General features: G+C 39.7%; 1 protein-coding gene and 1 long non-coding RNA gene across 2 annotated transcripts in view; one reads left to right on the forward strand and one right to left on the reverse strand.

The window, feature by feature from the left end:
* Positions 1-16,892, forward strand: part of gfra3 (GDNF family receptor alpha 3) — a 77,264-nt gene extending 60,372 nt beyond the window's left edge. The window contains exons 7-8 of the mRNA XM_041989313.1: positions 1,837-1,958; positions 15,899-16,892. Of these exons, the coding sequence (XP_041845247.1) occupies positions 1,837-1,958; positions 15,899-16,114 (338 nt within the window). The 3' untranslated portion in view covers positions 16,115-16,892. The remainder of the gene's footprint in view (positions 1-1,836; positions 1,959-15,898) is intronic.
* LOC121642560 lies at positions 120-17,861 on the reverse strand. Its single transcript, XR_006010914.1, has 3 exons — positions 17,850-17,861; positions 15,981-15,984; positions 120-201 (listed from the first exon to the last, which is right to left on the reverse strand). It is a non-coding gene; the product is annotated as an uncharacterized LOC121642560 (long non-coding RNA).
* Between the last annotated feature and the right edge of the window lie 328 nt (positions 17,862-18,189).

Here is an 18,189-nt window from a genome sequence, read left to right on the forward strand (position 1 = left end):
ATATGCCAGGAGACTGCCTCGTACAAAGGGATGGCTTGACCCACAACCGATCATAAATGGCCAGTTATCATAAACGTAAGCAGGACACTCACTGCTCACGCAGTAGATTAGATCAGTGTGTGTGAATGTTGAATTTAGGCGTGTATCTAATGCAACAGACCTGACCGATAACTGATGATTCTTAATCACATCTGGTTCTTGCTTCTGTAGTGTTCCTTAAAAACTAACTAATGTTAATATATATTATATTATATTATATTATATTATATTATATTATATTATATTATATTATATTATATTATATTATATAACGACGGCTAATCCAGCATCCATCTTCATCCTGTTTGAGTTCTCTCCAGACACCAAAAGTCAGACTCATGTTAATGCTTGTCTTATCTCTTGCTCTGTCCCTTTCCGTCTTTCTTTTCCTCTATTCCTGCAATAATGTCCCCTTGGGTTCCTTGATGAACGTGGGGCTTTTAAAATGGCTGGTGTTGATATCCAGTTGCTAACATGTGATGCTGTAAAGTGAAACTTGGCTGTAAAGTGACACAGAATCTGAGTAAAAAACGTTGTGAAGGGCCATTTCCAACCCTTTAGGATGCAAGAAACAAGCCAAAAACAAGTCAGAAATGTGTCATTTTAAGGTCAGAAGGTTACATAGTGCTACTTTAAAATTGACTTAAAACTGGTGTAGTAATACTGATGATCCATTCTGTCCTATATGCCCCTCACTATAAGGAATTTTATTAAAAAAGAGCAAAAATAAACCTGCCTCTCCTCAGAGGTGACTCAGGCCAGTTTACTATTGTTACTATTATTATTAACTATAATCTCAACCATTTGTTAAAAAGAACATTCATTGTTGTTTTTGTCTAAAGGAAAAGAAAAAATGCAAAGAAACATTTTCTCTTGCTTTTATCTTAAAGGGTTAAAGACATTTTTAAAGACACCAGTCAAGTTATTCTGAGTTGGAGTTTTTCTAGTCAAATCTGAATAATTTCACGATTAAATGCTTGTTACTCTCCAGCGGTGCTATTCAGCCTGACTCCGATGCTTTTAACTCTAAAGCATACAGATATGTGGTTGTATTGTGATCAAATCTGAGTGTCAGAATTATGGAGTCTGTGTGAGTGTCTCAATCAATGATCCCGTGATGGAGGGCTGAGAGGGAATAAATAAAAACTGCTGCGACACAGCATCTGCTGAATGTGTCTGGGTGGCCGCCTCCTGCAGCTCCTCTCTCAGCTGGAGCTGAACTCTGCTGCTTTATATTTCAGTCTCACGCTACAGTCTCAGCATCCAAAAGACTCTTGGAAATGGATCCGCAGCATGAGGAATCTGTCAGGTTGGAGAGATGTAACCAGAGGAGCTGAAGATGGGGGAGGGGCTCCACATGTCAGTCAATCACAGCATCTGTCAAACGGGACTGTCGATCCAAACTGAGCCTGAATGTTCCAACCGTAAAGCCTGGATCGATGTGTCAAGGCACTTCCCATAAAACCTGGTGATTTATCAAGCTGACAATGGCTTAAACAATAAAGCTGCCAAATAGAAATGTTGGTTTACACCCACTCAGATGTAGCATCAAGCCAAGCTAACAGCCACTCCAACTAAAGAATTCCAGTAACTCTGAAAGGCCAGACACAGCCTGAGTGAACCTAAATCAATTTGTACCCAACCAGAACCCTAACCCACCTCTGTTCACACCTCTTCTTACAAATGATGCCATTAAAACCCTGCTTTGGACCACATGAGCACAACGTTATAGCAGTAAATGTCATGGTCAGGTTATTAGAAAACACACTTATAGGTGGTGTTGCTGTTTCCATGCAGGTAACTCCATCAACTGGATGGGAAGCCCTGGCTCTCTGCCTGCAGATGCCACTCAGCCTCCAGCTCCTAGGCCCTCCCCGCTGGTCCAGGAGGACAACCACCTCCCAGAGTTCACCAACAATGTACGTACCTTCAGACCATCGTTTCAGACCAACTTTCAGACTCTTGTCTCCAGAAACTTTATATTTGCTGTAACCACTCAGTGCTTCATATAACATGTTGGGCAACAATTGAATTTTTTTTAAATCATAAATCGCGTGAAATTTTTGCAACTAATCACATTTTTAACAGCAAAATATCCTTTTCCTTTAAAAGTTCTTCTATATGAGGAAATGCTGTAAGTTTTGGTTTTCAAATGTGAAACAAACAACTTTTAGAAGCAGTTTTCTCTTTAAACTGTAAGAGTTAAATATATTTTTTATAAATCTCATAAATATTAATGTACTATAATCAAACATTTATGACTAAGAAGGATGAAAATTTTAGGATTTACTAACTAAAAGATAAAAAGTCATCATGAGCTGTGTGAAGCTACCTTCCTTCTTTCATTATCTTTTTATTGAAAACACAAAGAAAATGGAGTCAAAACAGAAAATAAAACAACCCCCCCCCAAAAAAAAAGACAAAAGAGAAAAAAAACGAGGGATGGGCGCTATCATTTCCACTCATTCATTCCATTTCCTCCCATTTCATGTGTTCACGTGTCACCAAAAATTTTCAGGTGAAATCTGACCCTACAGGTTTCACATATTCTGTCCATTTTGCTCATATTCTTTTAAATTTATCCAGTTTGAATTTTAGTGAGAAGGAAATTCTCTCCACAACGAAAATTCTGTGGATGATGATCCATTTGTTGCTGCTTCTGAAGCCATCTTCTGGTGACAGCCGTCCTACTTGCTGCTAGAAGAACAGTAGTTTCCTCTCTTTACTGTTATAGGTCTCCAACGCTAGATTGCCATTGTACAATGCTGCAAATGTAAAAGGATTTATAATACAGTGTGAATATGTTCTCATATTTTAATCCAATAAAGATGGAGAACCTGACAGCCCCAGAAAACTTGAAAACAGTGTACCAGGAACATCTCCAACATGAATCACCATTTTCAAATTTACATAGTTTTGCTTTGGTGTTTTTAAAAATCTCAAAATATTCTTCCAACCGAATTTCCTGCCAACTTGTGGATACAGTTGAAGCCCACTGCACTGACAGATTTTTATCTGAATACTGTTCTTTGATTCTTAATCCTTTTCTTTCCCACCTCTTTCACGTAGCCTGCGTTCTCCTTCCTGAATTGCAGAATGCTCTTCTGTAACTGGGTTATTTTTACATGCATGTAGCCAGTTCGATCAATGACTTGAATGTTTCTAAGAAGTCCATGTTCTCAAAATTCTATTTGATATTATGCTGAAAGTAATTCCTGACCTGTAATCTAAAGAAATCCTTGGCTTCTGAACCAAATTACTGTTTTAAAAGGTTCAGAACTTGGGAATGACCATCAACAAATGAACTATTTGAACCTTTTAAGATCCAATCTTTAAACCTTGTGTCAGGCTGCCTGCCTTTTAAACACAGAAGGATCAATATATGATGAACATCTGCCATTAGGTGAACGGACAGAATGCAGGGTTATAGTCTCAGAGTTTCTAGATTGTGAGGAGAGATAAATATTCACAATAAGCACAACAACTTCTATACATGCACCTTAAGTAAAACTTTATTTGTAGAGCACCTTTCAAAGATATAGAATTACAAAGTACTGTAGCTACAGACATGTTAAAACCACCACAAGACAAATTAGTGGTGCCCTACCCAGATTTCTTGCCTATAAATTCCCCAACTTTCCGTTCTTAGCTTGACCGTTTATAAAGCTGTGTCCAGTTTAGCTATACAATTAATAAAATATTCTACTTCCGCCGTCTGCTTCAGCACTGCTGGGTAAAGTAAAGGAAGCTAAGCCTGAAGTTAGATGCTGCAAGTGTCACAATAGTGTGAGGGTTCTTCTAAATACCAGCAAAAAAGGATTTCCACTGTCGAAGGAGTACACCGAGTGGGGTTTACAATTTTAATAAAATTGTTTCTCTTTAAAAAGAAAACCAGTTCAAAAGAAGTGGAGGCAAGGAACTAAAATACTAAAAAAACAAACAAAAAAAAAAAAAAAAAAAAAAAAAAAAAAAAACCCCTGTCCTTGATCTGAAACTAGCAAGCAGCCAGAAAATGTCCTAGTGTGCTCCTAATGTTCCTCAGTGGAGACAATCCAGTTCGACCAGCTGGCCTGGGTCTGTGGTCATCACCCTGTCGGCTGGATATCCTCGACACACCGCTGTGGGAAGGGGAGAAGAAACCGTAACTCGATTGGTGCAGTTTTCTAGAAGGAAGAAAGAGGTTGCATGCCTATGCTATCCACAAGCTCTTCCACATTCCTTTACTTAGCTGGTAACTGGCGTTGCAGTAGTCCCCTCAAAGCCTGGGCCAATCCTGTCGCTTCCCTGGTCCTCTGCCTGCAGTCCGTGCAGCTTCCTCTGACTCCTTCAGTCCCACCTGTACTGCAGCTTTGTTTCTGTTCAGTCCTCCTTCACTTCTGCACCACTTGATCTGCTGCTTGCTCTCCTGCTCATCCTCCCTCAGTCCTTAAGAAAGGCTCCTTATTACCTATTGTTCAATCCAGAGGCAGGGGGCGTGGGGACCTAACTGAAATCAGCTGTTCTCAGTCATGTCCAGGTGTCTACTCTCATGCAATTAGGAACACAGCAAGTACAATATAAAACCCAGTATAAAAAATCCACACACATTTCGTTGCAAAAAACAAAAACCCATAACTGATCAATAATTAGCTAAAGAAAATAAGGTCCCACTTTGACACTAGCTGCTGGGTAAAGTGAAGGAAACTAAGTCTGAAGCTAGCTGCAGCTAGCTGTTGGGTAAAGTGAAGGAAGCTAAGGCCTTGTACACACATAAAGATTATCCGGCTGTTTTTGTCCCGATGTTGCCTCTTCCCGACCAAGGACAACAAATGCCCGATTATCCTGAGTCTTGTTAGATTTTTCTGTACAATTATCATTTGGTCTATGGTGTGGTACGAGCAGATTTGTCCCGGTAATTGGCTCTAAAATGGGTTGTAGCCAACAATGGGAAATATTGAACATGTTAAAAAAAATTTATTCGATATCTTCATATCTGTGAGGAAAGCCGATGACTCATGAATTGTGACTGTGGATGGTGACAGGGAACGGAATGAAGCCAATCAGAGAGCGACCTGGCTGGGCAACAGAAGGTTTAACATCCGTGTTCACACTGTCTTCAGTCAGGTTTTTTTTCGAATCTGGCATCATTCCGTCGTCCTATATATCCCCCTCCATGCTGTGTTGTGTTTTCCGGTTGTCACTATGTTTCTTCTTTGTTTTTTGCCAGTTGTTGCTATGGTTCTTCTACGTTTTTGTTAGATGATGTTTGGTCACGTGAGATGTCCGACTCGGAGGAATAGATGTCAGTTGCGGTACAGTATTGTTTGTGTTGTTCTGTGATTTGGTTATCGGAGCACACCACACACAGTATGATCAAAACTGTTTAATGCCTGATTTTTTTTTTTTCTTTCTTGTGAGGTTTCTAACTGATGAAAAAATCTCATAAGATTAAAAAAATCCTTACATGTGTACCAGGCTTAAGCGTGAAGCTAGCTGTAGCTAGCTGCTGGGTAAAGAAAAGGGAGCTAACCCTGAAGCTAGCTGTAGCTAGTTGCTGGGTAAAGAAAAGGGAGCTAACCCTGAAGCTAGCTGCAGCTAGTTGCTGGATACAGTGAAGGGAGCTAAGCCTGAAGTTAGCTGCAGCTAGCTGTTGGGTAAAGTGAAGGGAGCTAAGCCTGAAGCTAGCTGCAGCTAGCTGTTGGGTAAAGTGAAGGGAGCTAAGCCTGAAGCTAGCTGCAGCTAGCTGTTGGGTAAAGTGAAGGGAGCTAAGCCTGAAGCTAGCTGAAGCTTCAACAAGGAGGAATCAACTCTCCTCAGCTTTCTGACCTCAGTTTGGAGAAGCAGGAAAGTTTAGCAGCTGTTTCTGTTGGACTTTTCACAGATAGTGGAGGCAACAGTTGAGAGCAGCACGTTACTAAACCCTCAGAAATGTTGCTTCAGGAGCAAAAAGCCCAGACAGAAAGATGAAGAAAATAACTGGTTGTTGTTGAACATTCCTGTCGGTGCAGTGTTTAGCTCAGGTAGCATAGCAGGCACCATATAAACGCATCTAGATCAGGTTCAGTCCAGATGTCTCCCTGAACCACTTTCTCATCTGCCTGCAGGACAACAAAGGACCAGAGCTGCAAGTGGTTCTCTGGACCTTTCGCAATGGCTCTGAATACATGGTTAAAATGCAAAGGAATTAACTAATGTTTTTAAATATAGATATAATAGTGTTTAAATCTATTTTTCTTTATTGGGTTGAAAACTATGTTTTTTTTTTCTCTTTTAATATAATTTTTCATAAATATCTACATCCCATAGAATAAAGTCTGTCTGCTGCAAATGTTTTATTTTTTTCTCTATTTTAAAACATAAAAATATAAATAAAATGTGGTTCTTCAAAAATATCAACAAATTTCCTATAGTAGATATTTGTCAAAAATTATGTTTTCTTTCTTTCTTAACTGCAGTTTTCTCTTTAAACAGCAACAATTTAAATATTTCTTAATATATATAAAATAAAAAAAATATGATAAAGAACAATGAAATTTTCAGGATTAATTACAGTTTTGTCTTTTCCTTGCAGCTCTACATTGAGATCATTCAACATGTTGGTCAGATCGGATAAAAAAGCCAAGTCTAGATGCCACTGGTCATCCTTTAGTTGACTGTATTCTGCATGCTTAGCTATAAAATAAAACTCCCTAATTTCTGGACAGAGCTCTCGAAATCTTTGCAGGAATTTCCCTCGACTAAGCCATCTCACGTCAGTGTGTAGCAACAATTCAGAGTAGTCGCAGTCAGCCTTTTCCGACAGTCAGTCTTTGAAGAGATCTGGCGCGAATAGAACAGGTGATCTTTGTTGCCACATCCATAATTTCCTTCATGTTCATGATCTACCTGCACTCCCTTTGTGATTGACAAGTAGATCGCGATCGAAATATTGGGCACCCCTGTTCTAGATCGTGAGGAGAGATAAATATTTACAGTATGTGTAACTGAACACAGAACATTCTGAAGACCCCAAAATTCCACAAATTCCTCCAGCCTGTTTGTGAAATTAAAGAAATCAAATTCCACCCTGAGCTGAGCTGCCAGTAACCTGGTGATGACCAGGAGAACTTTCTCTGTCCCTTGACCCTTGATCCTGTTCCTTCTGGTCTTCCAAATGGCTAACTTAGCCTCACCAAAAAATGAAATTTAACAGTAAGTGAACAGATTTTTTACACGCAGAGTACCGAGGACCAAAAACAAAATAACTGAAAGAAAACTGTTCTCCAAACTCCTGAACCAAAGCCTTCCAAAGCTTAAACAAACCCATCAGCCGTGAACACTGAACAAAGACATGGTGAACCGTTTCTAACTGGCAACAAAAAGGACACCCAGGCCCTGTGTTCGGATCAAGGTGTGCCAGGTACCTGTTAGTGGCTATGGCCCCGTGCACAACCCTCCATTGAAGATCACCAGACCGTTTATCAATGGGGTGTTTATACCGGGACCGCCAGCAGGGTTTAGGGGATGCCGCAGAGCCAGTACATCGCGACCCCCTGACAGCCGCCAGAGAGCGTAGGTTTGAAACTTTCATGCTGATGAGCCACAGGGCCTGCTTTCCCAGCCCTTCAAACTCCCCCCAACTCCAGTAAAAGTTCTTGGTTCTTCACTTGTGTCATGAGACTAAATCCATCTCAAAATAACCCAGCAGGAAGGTGTGTTTTCCTGATCCGTTGCCTAACAGAAACACAGCTGATAATGAGCATCGGCCAATAAGAAACCTCCGCTGAGCCATGGACATGTGTGTTTGTATGATGGTCCAGAGTCTCAAAATGCTGAAGCTTTAATCCCAGTATAAACCAGTCTGTAGCAGCTGAAGCTTTAATCCCAGTATAAACCAGTCTGTAGCAGCTGGAGCTTTTAATCCCAGTATAAACCAGTCTGTAGCAGCTGAAGCTTTAATCCCAGTATAAACCAGTCTGTAGCAGCTGAAGCTTTTGATCCCAGTATAAACCAGTCTGTAGCAGCTGGAACTTTTGATCCCAGTATAAACCAGTCTGTAGCAGCTGGAACTTTTGATCCCAGTATAAACCAGTCTGTAGCAGCTGAAGCTTTAATCCCAGTATAAACCAGTCTGTAGAAACTGGAGCTTTTATCCCAGTATAAACCAGTTTGTAGAAGCTGGAGCTTTTGATCCCAGTATAAACCAGTCTGTAGCAGCTGAAGCTTTAATCCCAGTATAAACCAGTCTGTAGCAGCTGAAGCTTTAATCCCAGTATAAACCAGTCTGTAGCAGCTGAAGCTTTTAATCCCAGTATAAACCAGTCTGTAGCAGCTGAAGCTATTAATCCCAGTATAAACCAGTCTGTAGCAGCTGAAGCTATTAATCCCAGTATAAACCAGTCTGTAGCAGCTGAAGCTTTAATCCCAGTATAAACCAGTCTGTAGAAACTGGAGCTTTTATCCCAGTATAAACCAGTTTGTAGAAGCTGGAGCTTTTGATCCCAGTATAAACCAGTCTGTAGCAGCTGAAGCTATTAATCCCAGTATAAACCAGTCTGTAGCAGCTGAAGCTTTTAATCCCAGTATAAACCAGTCTGTAGCAGCTGAAGCTTTTAATCCCAGTATAAACCAGTCTGTAGCAGCTGAAGCTTTTAATCCCAGTATAAACCAGTCTGTAGCAGCTGAAGCTTTTAATCCCAGTATAAACCAGTCTGTAGAAACTGGAGCTTTTATCCCAGTATAAACCAGTTTGTAGCAGCTGAAGCTTTTAATCCCAGTATAAACCAGTCTGTAGCAGCTGAAGCTATTAATCCCAGTATAAACCAGTCTGTAGCAGCTGGAGCTTCTAATCCCAGTTTATACCAGTGTGTAGCAGCTGTCAGACTGGGAGGTAAAATGATATAAAATGAATGTATGAATAGATAAAGCAGCATAAAGGTCGACCAGAAGAAGAAAGCAGAATTTATTACTAACAGAACTTTGTAGAAATAACACACAGATCAACAGTGACCAAACCTTTTCTAATCTGCACATAATTCTCAAGTCTTGGCTTTAAGGAGAAAAAGTATTGGCATTGAAACAAACACACAACAGAAACTATTTCCATGTTTCCACTTTTTCCTCATTTCCAGTTATTCCTGCTACTATTTACCTGCTATCCTCACTAAACCAACTCCAGCTCAGCTGCTTTGTGGCGCCACCGTGCATCAGAAACGTCTTCTTGGCTTTATTCCAGCCATAGAGGAGCATTATTTTTCAGGAAGTGGCTTCATCATCATGTCCATGTCTAAATAGAGGTCTCTTAGCAACGTAGTAGTGATGGTGATCTTTTTATGGTGAAAAGTGATAAATAATGCTGTTATCATGGATCATTGTGGATTTACCAGATAGTCTCTGAATAAACACTACATGTTGTAGCTGGATTGTAAACCTCTTGGACGGGATAGAAATGCCTGGAAAACCTCTATAGATCACCTAAAGAGTAAAACATCCATCCTAATTTACCCCACAGAGCTACACACTACTGTTGCTGAGACACTGATGATGATAGAAATGATAGTGCTTGGGGGTCTAGCAGAGTTTTAATGGCTGGTTTGACTTGAGAAGCCCTCACTATGTAAAAAATTAAGTGGGACTTCGGTTTTCCTGCTTTTTGGTGAGACATTCAGGACCAGACATAAACTCTGAAGAAACAAAATGTTCTCTGTCCTCAAACTGAGTTTCCCTCCGTCTGTGGCCCACTGAGGGGTTTTGGCCCGCAAGCGTTGTGTTTTCAGAGCTGTTGGATCACATCTGCATGTGCCAGCCACACATATGCTCTGAGGGCCTGGCTCCTGGCTGCCTCCGTCCAGCTCTCATCATTAAATGTGGTCCAATCCAATCGCTGTCCTGGCTACTGTAACCTTGGCCAGACCACAATCTCCCAGCATGCCCCGCTGCCAGAGATAATCTGGGCCGGCAGACAAGAGGGGATTCCAACCCTCCACTCGCCCACTCTGCCTTCATCTCTGTGTGTCTCTCCCAGTGAGCGGATTAGATGAGGTGTTGGTTGGAAGGAGTGCTTTATTAGCATGAATTTATTCATGCCCATATGTCTTCCTCCTCCTTCTCCTTCTTTCCCTAAATCCTTCCTCTCACTGTCCTTTCCTTGACTCTTCTCTTCTCTCTTTCTTCCCCTTCTTTTTGTCTCCGTTTTCCACCTCCTCCTCCCCCGGTCCATACCTGCTCCACATCTCGTCCGTCTGTCACTCAGCTTCTCATTTTGTCTCTCTGAGGAGCTTTCACTTGTTTCTCTAAAGTGATTTTCCCTCAGTTTGAAAGGTTTCACTTCAAAAAGCTGAGTATCCGCTGCAGCACAAGGAAAAAAAAGTCCCATTTAGATACACAGACTTTGCTTTGTTTTAAATGTTACATTTCCGCAGGGGATACGATCAAATGTGAAGTCGGCTGGAATTTTAATATCACTGTAAACGCCAGCAGTCTGTTCGTTTTCTCATTTGCTGAGAAATCCATTTTGTTTTGACAGTTATTTTCTGGTTAATGTTTGTAAAAAATAAAAAAAAATAAATAAATAAAAAATTAAAGACCATTTCATTTATAGTGAAAAATGGATACTTACTGCTTATTAAAATGTCATTTATAAATGTAGTTTACAACCTTATTTCAGCCTGTTATTAATGTCTGATTCCAGATTATTCAGTAGGTTAGTCATGCTAGTGAAAGATCTACATTAACCCCTTATATCCCTGGCTATTCATTGAAATAAGAACTTATCTATTAGACGGCTGCAAAATAGGGACAGTGAATGTAGCACAATGGGCTGCTGTTGGTTGAAGATAAAGACGGAGAAGCCAGATAATGATTACCAATGCCTGGTTTACAAACACTAAATCAGGGGTTTTTGAGATGTGTCTCCAGAGCTGCAAGTGGCCCTCTGGACCTCCCACAAGGACTCTTACTACATGGCTAAACATGCTAAAGAACTACCTAATATTTTTAAATATAGATAGAATAACAAATGCAGGTTTTTAGCAATTTCCCATTTTTTATGGAATAATTGCATTGAATTCCCACAATATAGTGACACTTAAAGTACCTGTAATATATTTTTAATCTATTTTTCTTGTCATTAGGTTGCAAACTCTGTACCCCCCCTTTTTTATTTATTTATTCATTTTTTTTTAGATCTTCCACAAATCTCTACATCCCATACAATAAAGTCTGTCTACTGCAAAAGTTTTATGTTTTTCTGTATTTTAGAACCTAAAAATAAAAAATGTGGTTGTTTAAAAATGACAAATTTCCTATAGTAGATATTTATCAAAAATGATCATTTACTTGTAACATCTGCGTCTCTAAAGTAGTTTTATTTAGTTGGCTGAGGGAAAAATGGCTTTTTGGCTCTTTGAAAGGCTGCAGACCCCTGCGCTAAACACATAAACAGCTGCAGTTTTCTCTTTAAACAGCAACAGTTAAAATATTTCTTCATATATATTTATAAAATCAAATATTTATGAGAAAGAAGGATGAAATGTTCAGGATTTACTAACTAAAAGGTAAAAAGTCAGCAGGATGAATTTAAAGCTGTGAAGCTGCTTTCTTCTAAACACAGAAGGAACAATATGTGATGAATATCAGCATCAGGTGAACAGACAGAAAGCAGGATGAGAATCTCACAGCTTCTAGATGGTGAGGAGAGAGAAATATTCACAATATGCACAATAACTTCCATCCATGCACCTTCACTGCTTCATTATCCAGATTTCTGGATATAAATTCTCTAAACTTTCATTTTTAGCTTGACTGCACCTGCAGCCTCCACTACTGGGAGTTAAGGGTTAACATCTCGCTTCCAGGTGTAGGTTCAGGTCTGTAGATGTAACTATAAACATGAAAGTCCAGAATCTCAGCTACCAGCTCAGTAAAATCATTTCCATCACCACCAAACACAGTTAAGACAACAATAATTAAAAGACCAGCTACACAAAGTCCGAAAAATATAAACACAGATCATGTCTCCCCGTGTCCACCTGAAGGCATGAACACGAACAAACAGCTCCTCTACTAAAAGCTCACATCTCACAGATTCCACAGCTGGAAGTTTCATCTCGTTATGACCAAGATTCACCGAACCAGAGGCAGAAGAAGACCCGATTCATACTATATATTAAGAGTCGTAAAATGTCTTAATTTGCTGTCTTGCCTCAAAACTCATATCCACCAGGATAAAACTGCATTTAGTTACCAAAAAAAAAATTATTTTTTTTTTTTCCTCATCTTTTGGGAGCAATTTCCCGTCCAAAAATCAAAATTTTCTGCCCATCTGCTTGAGTTTTGGCAGACAAAGAGAAACGTTGGTTCTTCTTCTTTCTTAAGTGCCAGACAGAAAACGTCTTTTCATGTTAATAAAGCTGCTTTCTCCTGATTACATCAGACGCACCGCTGCAGCAGGACCAGACATGGAGGAAGAGGCCTGAACTGCAGCCTCTGCATGTGGCCAGTAAGCAAGAAGTTTGAAAATGGAAAGAAAAAAAAAACAACAACCCTGCGTTAACGCACATTTAAAAAAATTAACGGTGTTAATCAGTTAATGCGTTAATGTTACGCAATGGACCTCGGAGACAGGAGAAGGTTAACAGACTTTATTTACACACAAAGGATAACAGAAGTGGGGTCTTACGACTGGCAAGCATGGAGGAGTAAGCAGAGCAACCCTGGAGCTGAAAAGGGAAGAAGGAGTAGTCCACTCATGATGCAACGAGGTCTGACCACGAGTGAGTGTGGAGCTGGTGTATATATGGCAGGGTGAGTGGACTGGGAACAGGTGTGGCTGGCTAGGCGTCCAGAGAGTGACTGGCTGGAACAGGTGTGGATAATCAGCAAGCCGGAGTGTGATTGCTGTGTTTCATGGGAAGGAGTGAACGTGGCAGGGTGTAACAGTCAACATGCCCTGCCTTAATAAAAAGCTAAAGTTTAGTGTTATCTGAGTTCTTCAGTTGGCAGTGTCATAAAACACCCAATTTTAATCAGCTCCACCTGTTCAACGTCCTGTTCACACAAATATCTGATCAACCAATCACAGCTCAGTACATCCAGTCATGTAGACATGGTGAAGACAACTTACTGAAGTTCAAACTGAGCATCGGAATGAGGAGGAAGGGGATTTAGGTGACTTTGAACATGGCATGGTTGTTGGTCTGAGTATTTAGTGGGATTTTCACCCACAACCATCTCCAGGGTTTCCAGAGAATGTTCTGAACAAGAGAAAACATCCAGAGCAGCAGTTGTCTGGACCAGGATGCAGCAGAAGACACACCGGGTGCCTCCTGTCAGCTAAGAACAGGAAACTGAGGCTACAATTCACACACACTCACCAACACTGGACAATAGAAGATGGAGAAACGTTGCTGGTCTGATGAGTCTCCATTTCAGCTCCACATTCAGATGCTAGACTCAGAATCTGCTGGAAACATCATGAAAACATGGATCCATCCTGTCTTGGATCAACGCTTCAGGCTGCTGCTGGTGTAATGGTGGGAGGATAGTTTCTTGGCCCACTTTGGGGCCCTTAGTACCAACGTGTCCTGATTTAACCACCACAGCCTACCTGAGTAATGTTGCTGACCATGTCCATGAAGTAGACTGTGAATATAAGCTCCCAAACACAGTTTTGTTTTGTTTATTTTTTTTTCTATATGACCTCTTTAATTAGGCTCACCAGGGTTTTTTTTTCCAGTCCCTTAAAAAAATTATAGAAACATCAGATTGTAGAAACTGTACAAACTCACATCATCTAAACTGAAAACTAATAATTTATTAGAATTTATTTCTTCATCAAATAGAATTTCTTACATGGTGGAATACACCAGACTACGATGTCCTTACCCTGCAGCTAAAAACCCTTTCTGCACCATCTGCATCTGTCCGACCAGATGATGGAGAGCAAAGAAATGAGTCAAACAACAAAAGTAAAAAATTTAAAACTCATTCAGCAGTGAAGTACCAAAGGCAGTACTTTAATAGGATGACAGAGGGGCATATGATATCATCAGAAGAGTGATTAGCAGTCATAGCGCTGCATGCACCCTGAACTTCTCCAGATGCTTTCAGTGAAGATGAACAGCAGGCCATCATCAACACTGACTCCTATCCATCAACACTTTGATGTTGAGTTATGAATACAACTCATTTAAGATTATGAAGCAAATCAAGACTTTGTGATGGCAGCTATTAAGCAAACACGCAAAGCAGGACACAGTAAACTCCATGTTAATCACTGCCTGAGCGCTTCCTCCTTCCTTCTCCTCAAGGCGGCGTATTTAGTTGCATTTTAGATGATGTAATGTCACAGCGCTGACTTGGCTCCATCAGTGTAAAACTGAACAGGTTCGCTGGAAGCTCCAGCTAAGCTGGCTCTAGCACCAGCCCCGAACCAGCACCGGTTAGGCTTTTGATGGAAAAGGAGCCCGGCTGGAGTCATGCCTGGTGGAACTCCAGCGAATATTTGTTTTGTTTTTTTTTGGTGATCACTGTGGCTGGGTTATGGTCAGTAGTAGGAATTTTTTGCAATAACTATTTTTAGTGAAATATTTTAACATCTAGTGTCAAAAAAAAAAAAAACTTATGTTAAATCATTAAACATTAATATTTTTCTGACTTTTTATTTTTATAAGTCACTTAAACAACTTCAGACCTGCTCAAAACGACCAAATATCCTTTTTTATTAGCACCCTTTAAATATCTGTTTGATTATTTGAATTATTCCGTTATTTATTGCTCACAAAGCACCTTAGCATGAATTATTTTTCATAGAATAAATATCAGGGGGGTTTTGGTGGTGATTACAGTCTGATCGGCAGTCAGTATATATTTGGTTGCATCAGTTTATTTTATGTAATATCAGATACTCCCTCTGGGGACCTTGGTGGCCAAAAATGTCTCATTGACTTTTATTAAACTACATATTATAATCTCACAGTTCTTCCAGTGTAAATCCAGTTCTCCTTTAATGTCAACATTTGATTTGGAAGAAAAGTTGTGATATTTAACATTTTTACTGGATTCCACCAGATTCAACTGATTTCTAGTTGTAGGCAGATGCAGGAAATCCTGATATTTTTGCCAGTTATATTATGGAGCTGTGGGACCACCAGGATTTTTTTTGTATATGTGTGTGTATGTGTGAAATTATTTCCTAATCAACATCTAATCAACATTTAATAATCAGAAATTATTTTAGAAAACAAATCACTCCAAGCGCCCCCTGATGGTCTCACAGCTTAAAATGATTGAATGTTTGGTAGTTCTGCACAGGTCTGAAGCTGTTCCAGGAATTTATGGAGGAAAAAAAAAAAAAAAGAAAGAGAAAAAATATTGATGTTTGATGTTTAATTTACATTTTGGCCTCCAAAGTGCCTGAAAAGAAAATCTGACACTAAAAAATATTAATGCAATCAAATCAGCTTTGTTGTTTATCTTTGGCATTTTCAAAACTCTAATGAACACCAAAGACCCATCCCCTGATATTTATTCCATGGAAAATAATTCACTTTTTCGTGTTTCTTTTTCTTTTTTTAATGAATAATATAATAATTCAAATATTCAAACAGGCATTCAAAGAGTTAAAACTGTAAAAAAGAATATTTTGTATTTTTTAGCAGGTCTGAATCTGTTCAATTGATTAATGAAAAACAGCAGGAACAGTATTGGTGTTACAGTAGATTTTGTGCATGGACATTATTTGGCCATGAAGTCACCAGATGATGGTAAATCTGAGAACACGGAGGTTAAGTGGGTCCTGAAATTGAATTTGTTGCATTGTGATCCTCATTATAAAAAATAAAAGAATAAATGAGAAGTCATGGAAGTTGAGAAATTTTACTATCCGTCTGCTCCCTGACAGGTGGTGGAGAGCGAGGAAGAAGAGGAGCTGACTCAGAGTCTGGAGGAGGCTGATGAAGGTGGTCAGTTTGATGTCATCCCACCCTACTCAGAGAGGGCCCCCATCTCCACCCTGGGCGCCTCTGGGACCGGCGGGGCCACAACTCTAAGCACCAACCTTACCAAACGGGTCCTACTGGTCCTTCTGCTCATATCTGCCTCCATCAGCTGGGGGTAAAACCGAGGATGAAGAGGATACACACAATCACACACACCTACATGTACACTCTTACATAAACCGGATCAGCCTACCATCTTGGACTGCTTAATGAAAAATTATAACAATTACAGTGAAGAAATGGACTTCATCTTTCAGCTGTAGCTTCCCCTGATCCCCATCTTTGTCCTTCCTTCGGTCCTTCGCCTTCTTATGTGAAAAATAGCACTTTGTTTTGTTCTGGTCTGAGCTGCAGAGGGATGTTGATACTATGCCTTCAACCAATCCAGGTCCAGTTTACACCACTTATTTATTTATTTTTGCACGTAAATATTATCTGGCTTTGTTTCACGTTGCTCCGGCAGTGCTAAACAATGGAAGGTGGCTAGCTTAAATTCTGAAAAAAATGTGAGCTAGTAGCCAAAAAAGATGTCAAGATGAAAACCAACAGCTTTTCCATGAAGACGAGCTGAACACGAAGCATCACTCACATCAGCTGACTTTTCTTTTTTCTGCTGAGAGCTTCATTAGCATTGCATTCACTCATCACAGCTAAAATGCCGCATCTTAGAAAATAATTTTTCATTTTTTATAATGAACAAAGCATGACGTTGCCTCCATACTGAAGCACTTGATTTATTTATTAACAAAACATAATTATTTAATTTTTTGTGACATATTTCAGTGAAGTTCATGACTAGTAGATACCATTAGTGCTATTATGATGCTGGGATCCAGAAACAAGCCCGAAAACTGTAATCCTGATTCATTTGACTGAATTAAAACCTGAAAAAAACAAGAGTTGGACCGAATGGAGTACTTTCAATGACCACCTGTTTCATGTAGGACCAACTTTGTAGGATGCTTTTAAAGTAATGAGGACAAGTGGGCCGCGTTTATGCTAACATCAGTTCAATTGAGCTTTATTTGTTTAGTGCCACTTCACAACAGCTTCACCTCAGGGCAGTTTACATACAAATGAATTTGAGCTAATTCACTGTGATCCAATCAGTGTTCATACAAGCCAATTAATAGAAATAATGACCTAGCTAAGGAGACCAGCGGATCGCATCAAATCTTCTCTTTGATTCAATCCTCCATCCTGAGCTGTGGAGGGCGGATCAAATTCACCATACTGACTTTAGTCTTATTTATTTTATTTCAGGGTTGCTTTTCATGAAGCATAATAAATAAAAATCATCAGCCCTTATTCACCAACATCTTCTAATAAATCATTTGTTCTTAAAATTTATATAAAAAGATCTTTTTTATTTATGTAAAGATTTTTTTTCCAGGACAGTCTCAGCTGTCAGACTGGGAGGTAAAATGATGTAAAATGAATGTATGAATAGATGTAGCAGCATAAAGGCCGACCAGAAGAAGAAAGCAGAATTTATTACTAACAGAACTTTGTAGAAATAACACACAGATCAACAGTGACCAAACCTTTTCTCATCTCATCGTTCCCTCAAGTCTTGGCTTTCAGGAGAAAAAATATTGTTATTGAAACAAACACACAACAGAAACTATTTCCATGTTTCCACTTTTTCCTCATTTCCAGTTATTCCTGCTACTATTTACCTGCTATCCTCACTAAACCAACTCCAGCTCAGCTGCTTTGTGGCGCCACCGTGCATCAGAAACGTCTTCTTGGCTTTATTCCAGCCATAGAGGAGCATTATTTTTCTTCTTTTCACACACACATAGAACTTTCTGCTCACTGGTTGATCTTTGGCTGCTCCTGATTGGACGTTACCGTCAATCTAAGCTCTCTGATTGGTGGAAAGTCTGACAGGAAGTGGCTTCATCATCATGTCCAGGTCTAAATAGAGGTTTCTTAGCAACATAGTAGTGATGGTGATGTTTTTATGGTGAAATGTAATAAATAATGCTGTTATCATGGATCATTGTGAATTTACCAGATAGAGTCTCTGAATAAAACTACATTTAGTGGCTGGATTGTAAACCTCCTGGACAGGATAGAAATGTCTGGAAAACCTCCATAGATCACCTAAAGGGTAAAATATCCATCACAGAGCTGCACACGACCACTCCTGGTGATGGATTAGAGCAGGGGTGGCCAGCGTCGATCCTCA

Source organism: Melanotaenia boesemani, chromosome 7 (assembly GCF_017639745.1).
Source record: "Melanotaenia boesemani isolate fMelBoe1 chromosome 7, fMelBoe1.pri, whole genome shotgun sequence".
Taxonomy (NCBI): Eukaryota; Metazoa; Chordata; class Actinopteri; order Atheriniformes; family Melanotaeniidae; genus Melanotaenia; species Melanotaenia boesemani.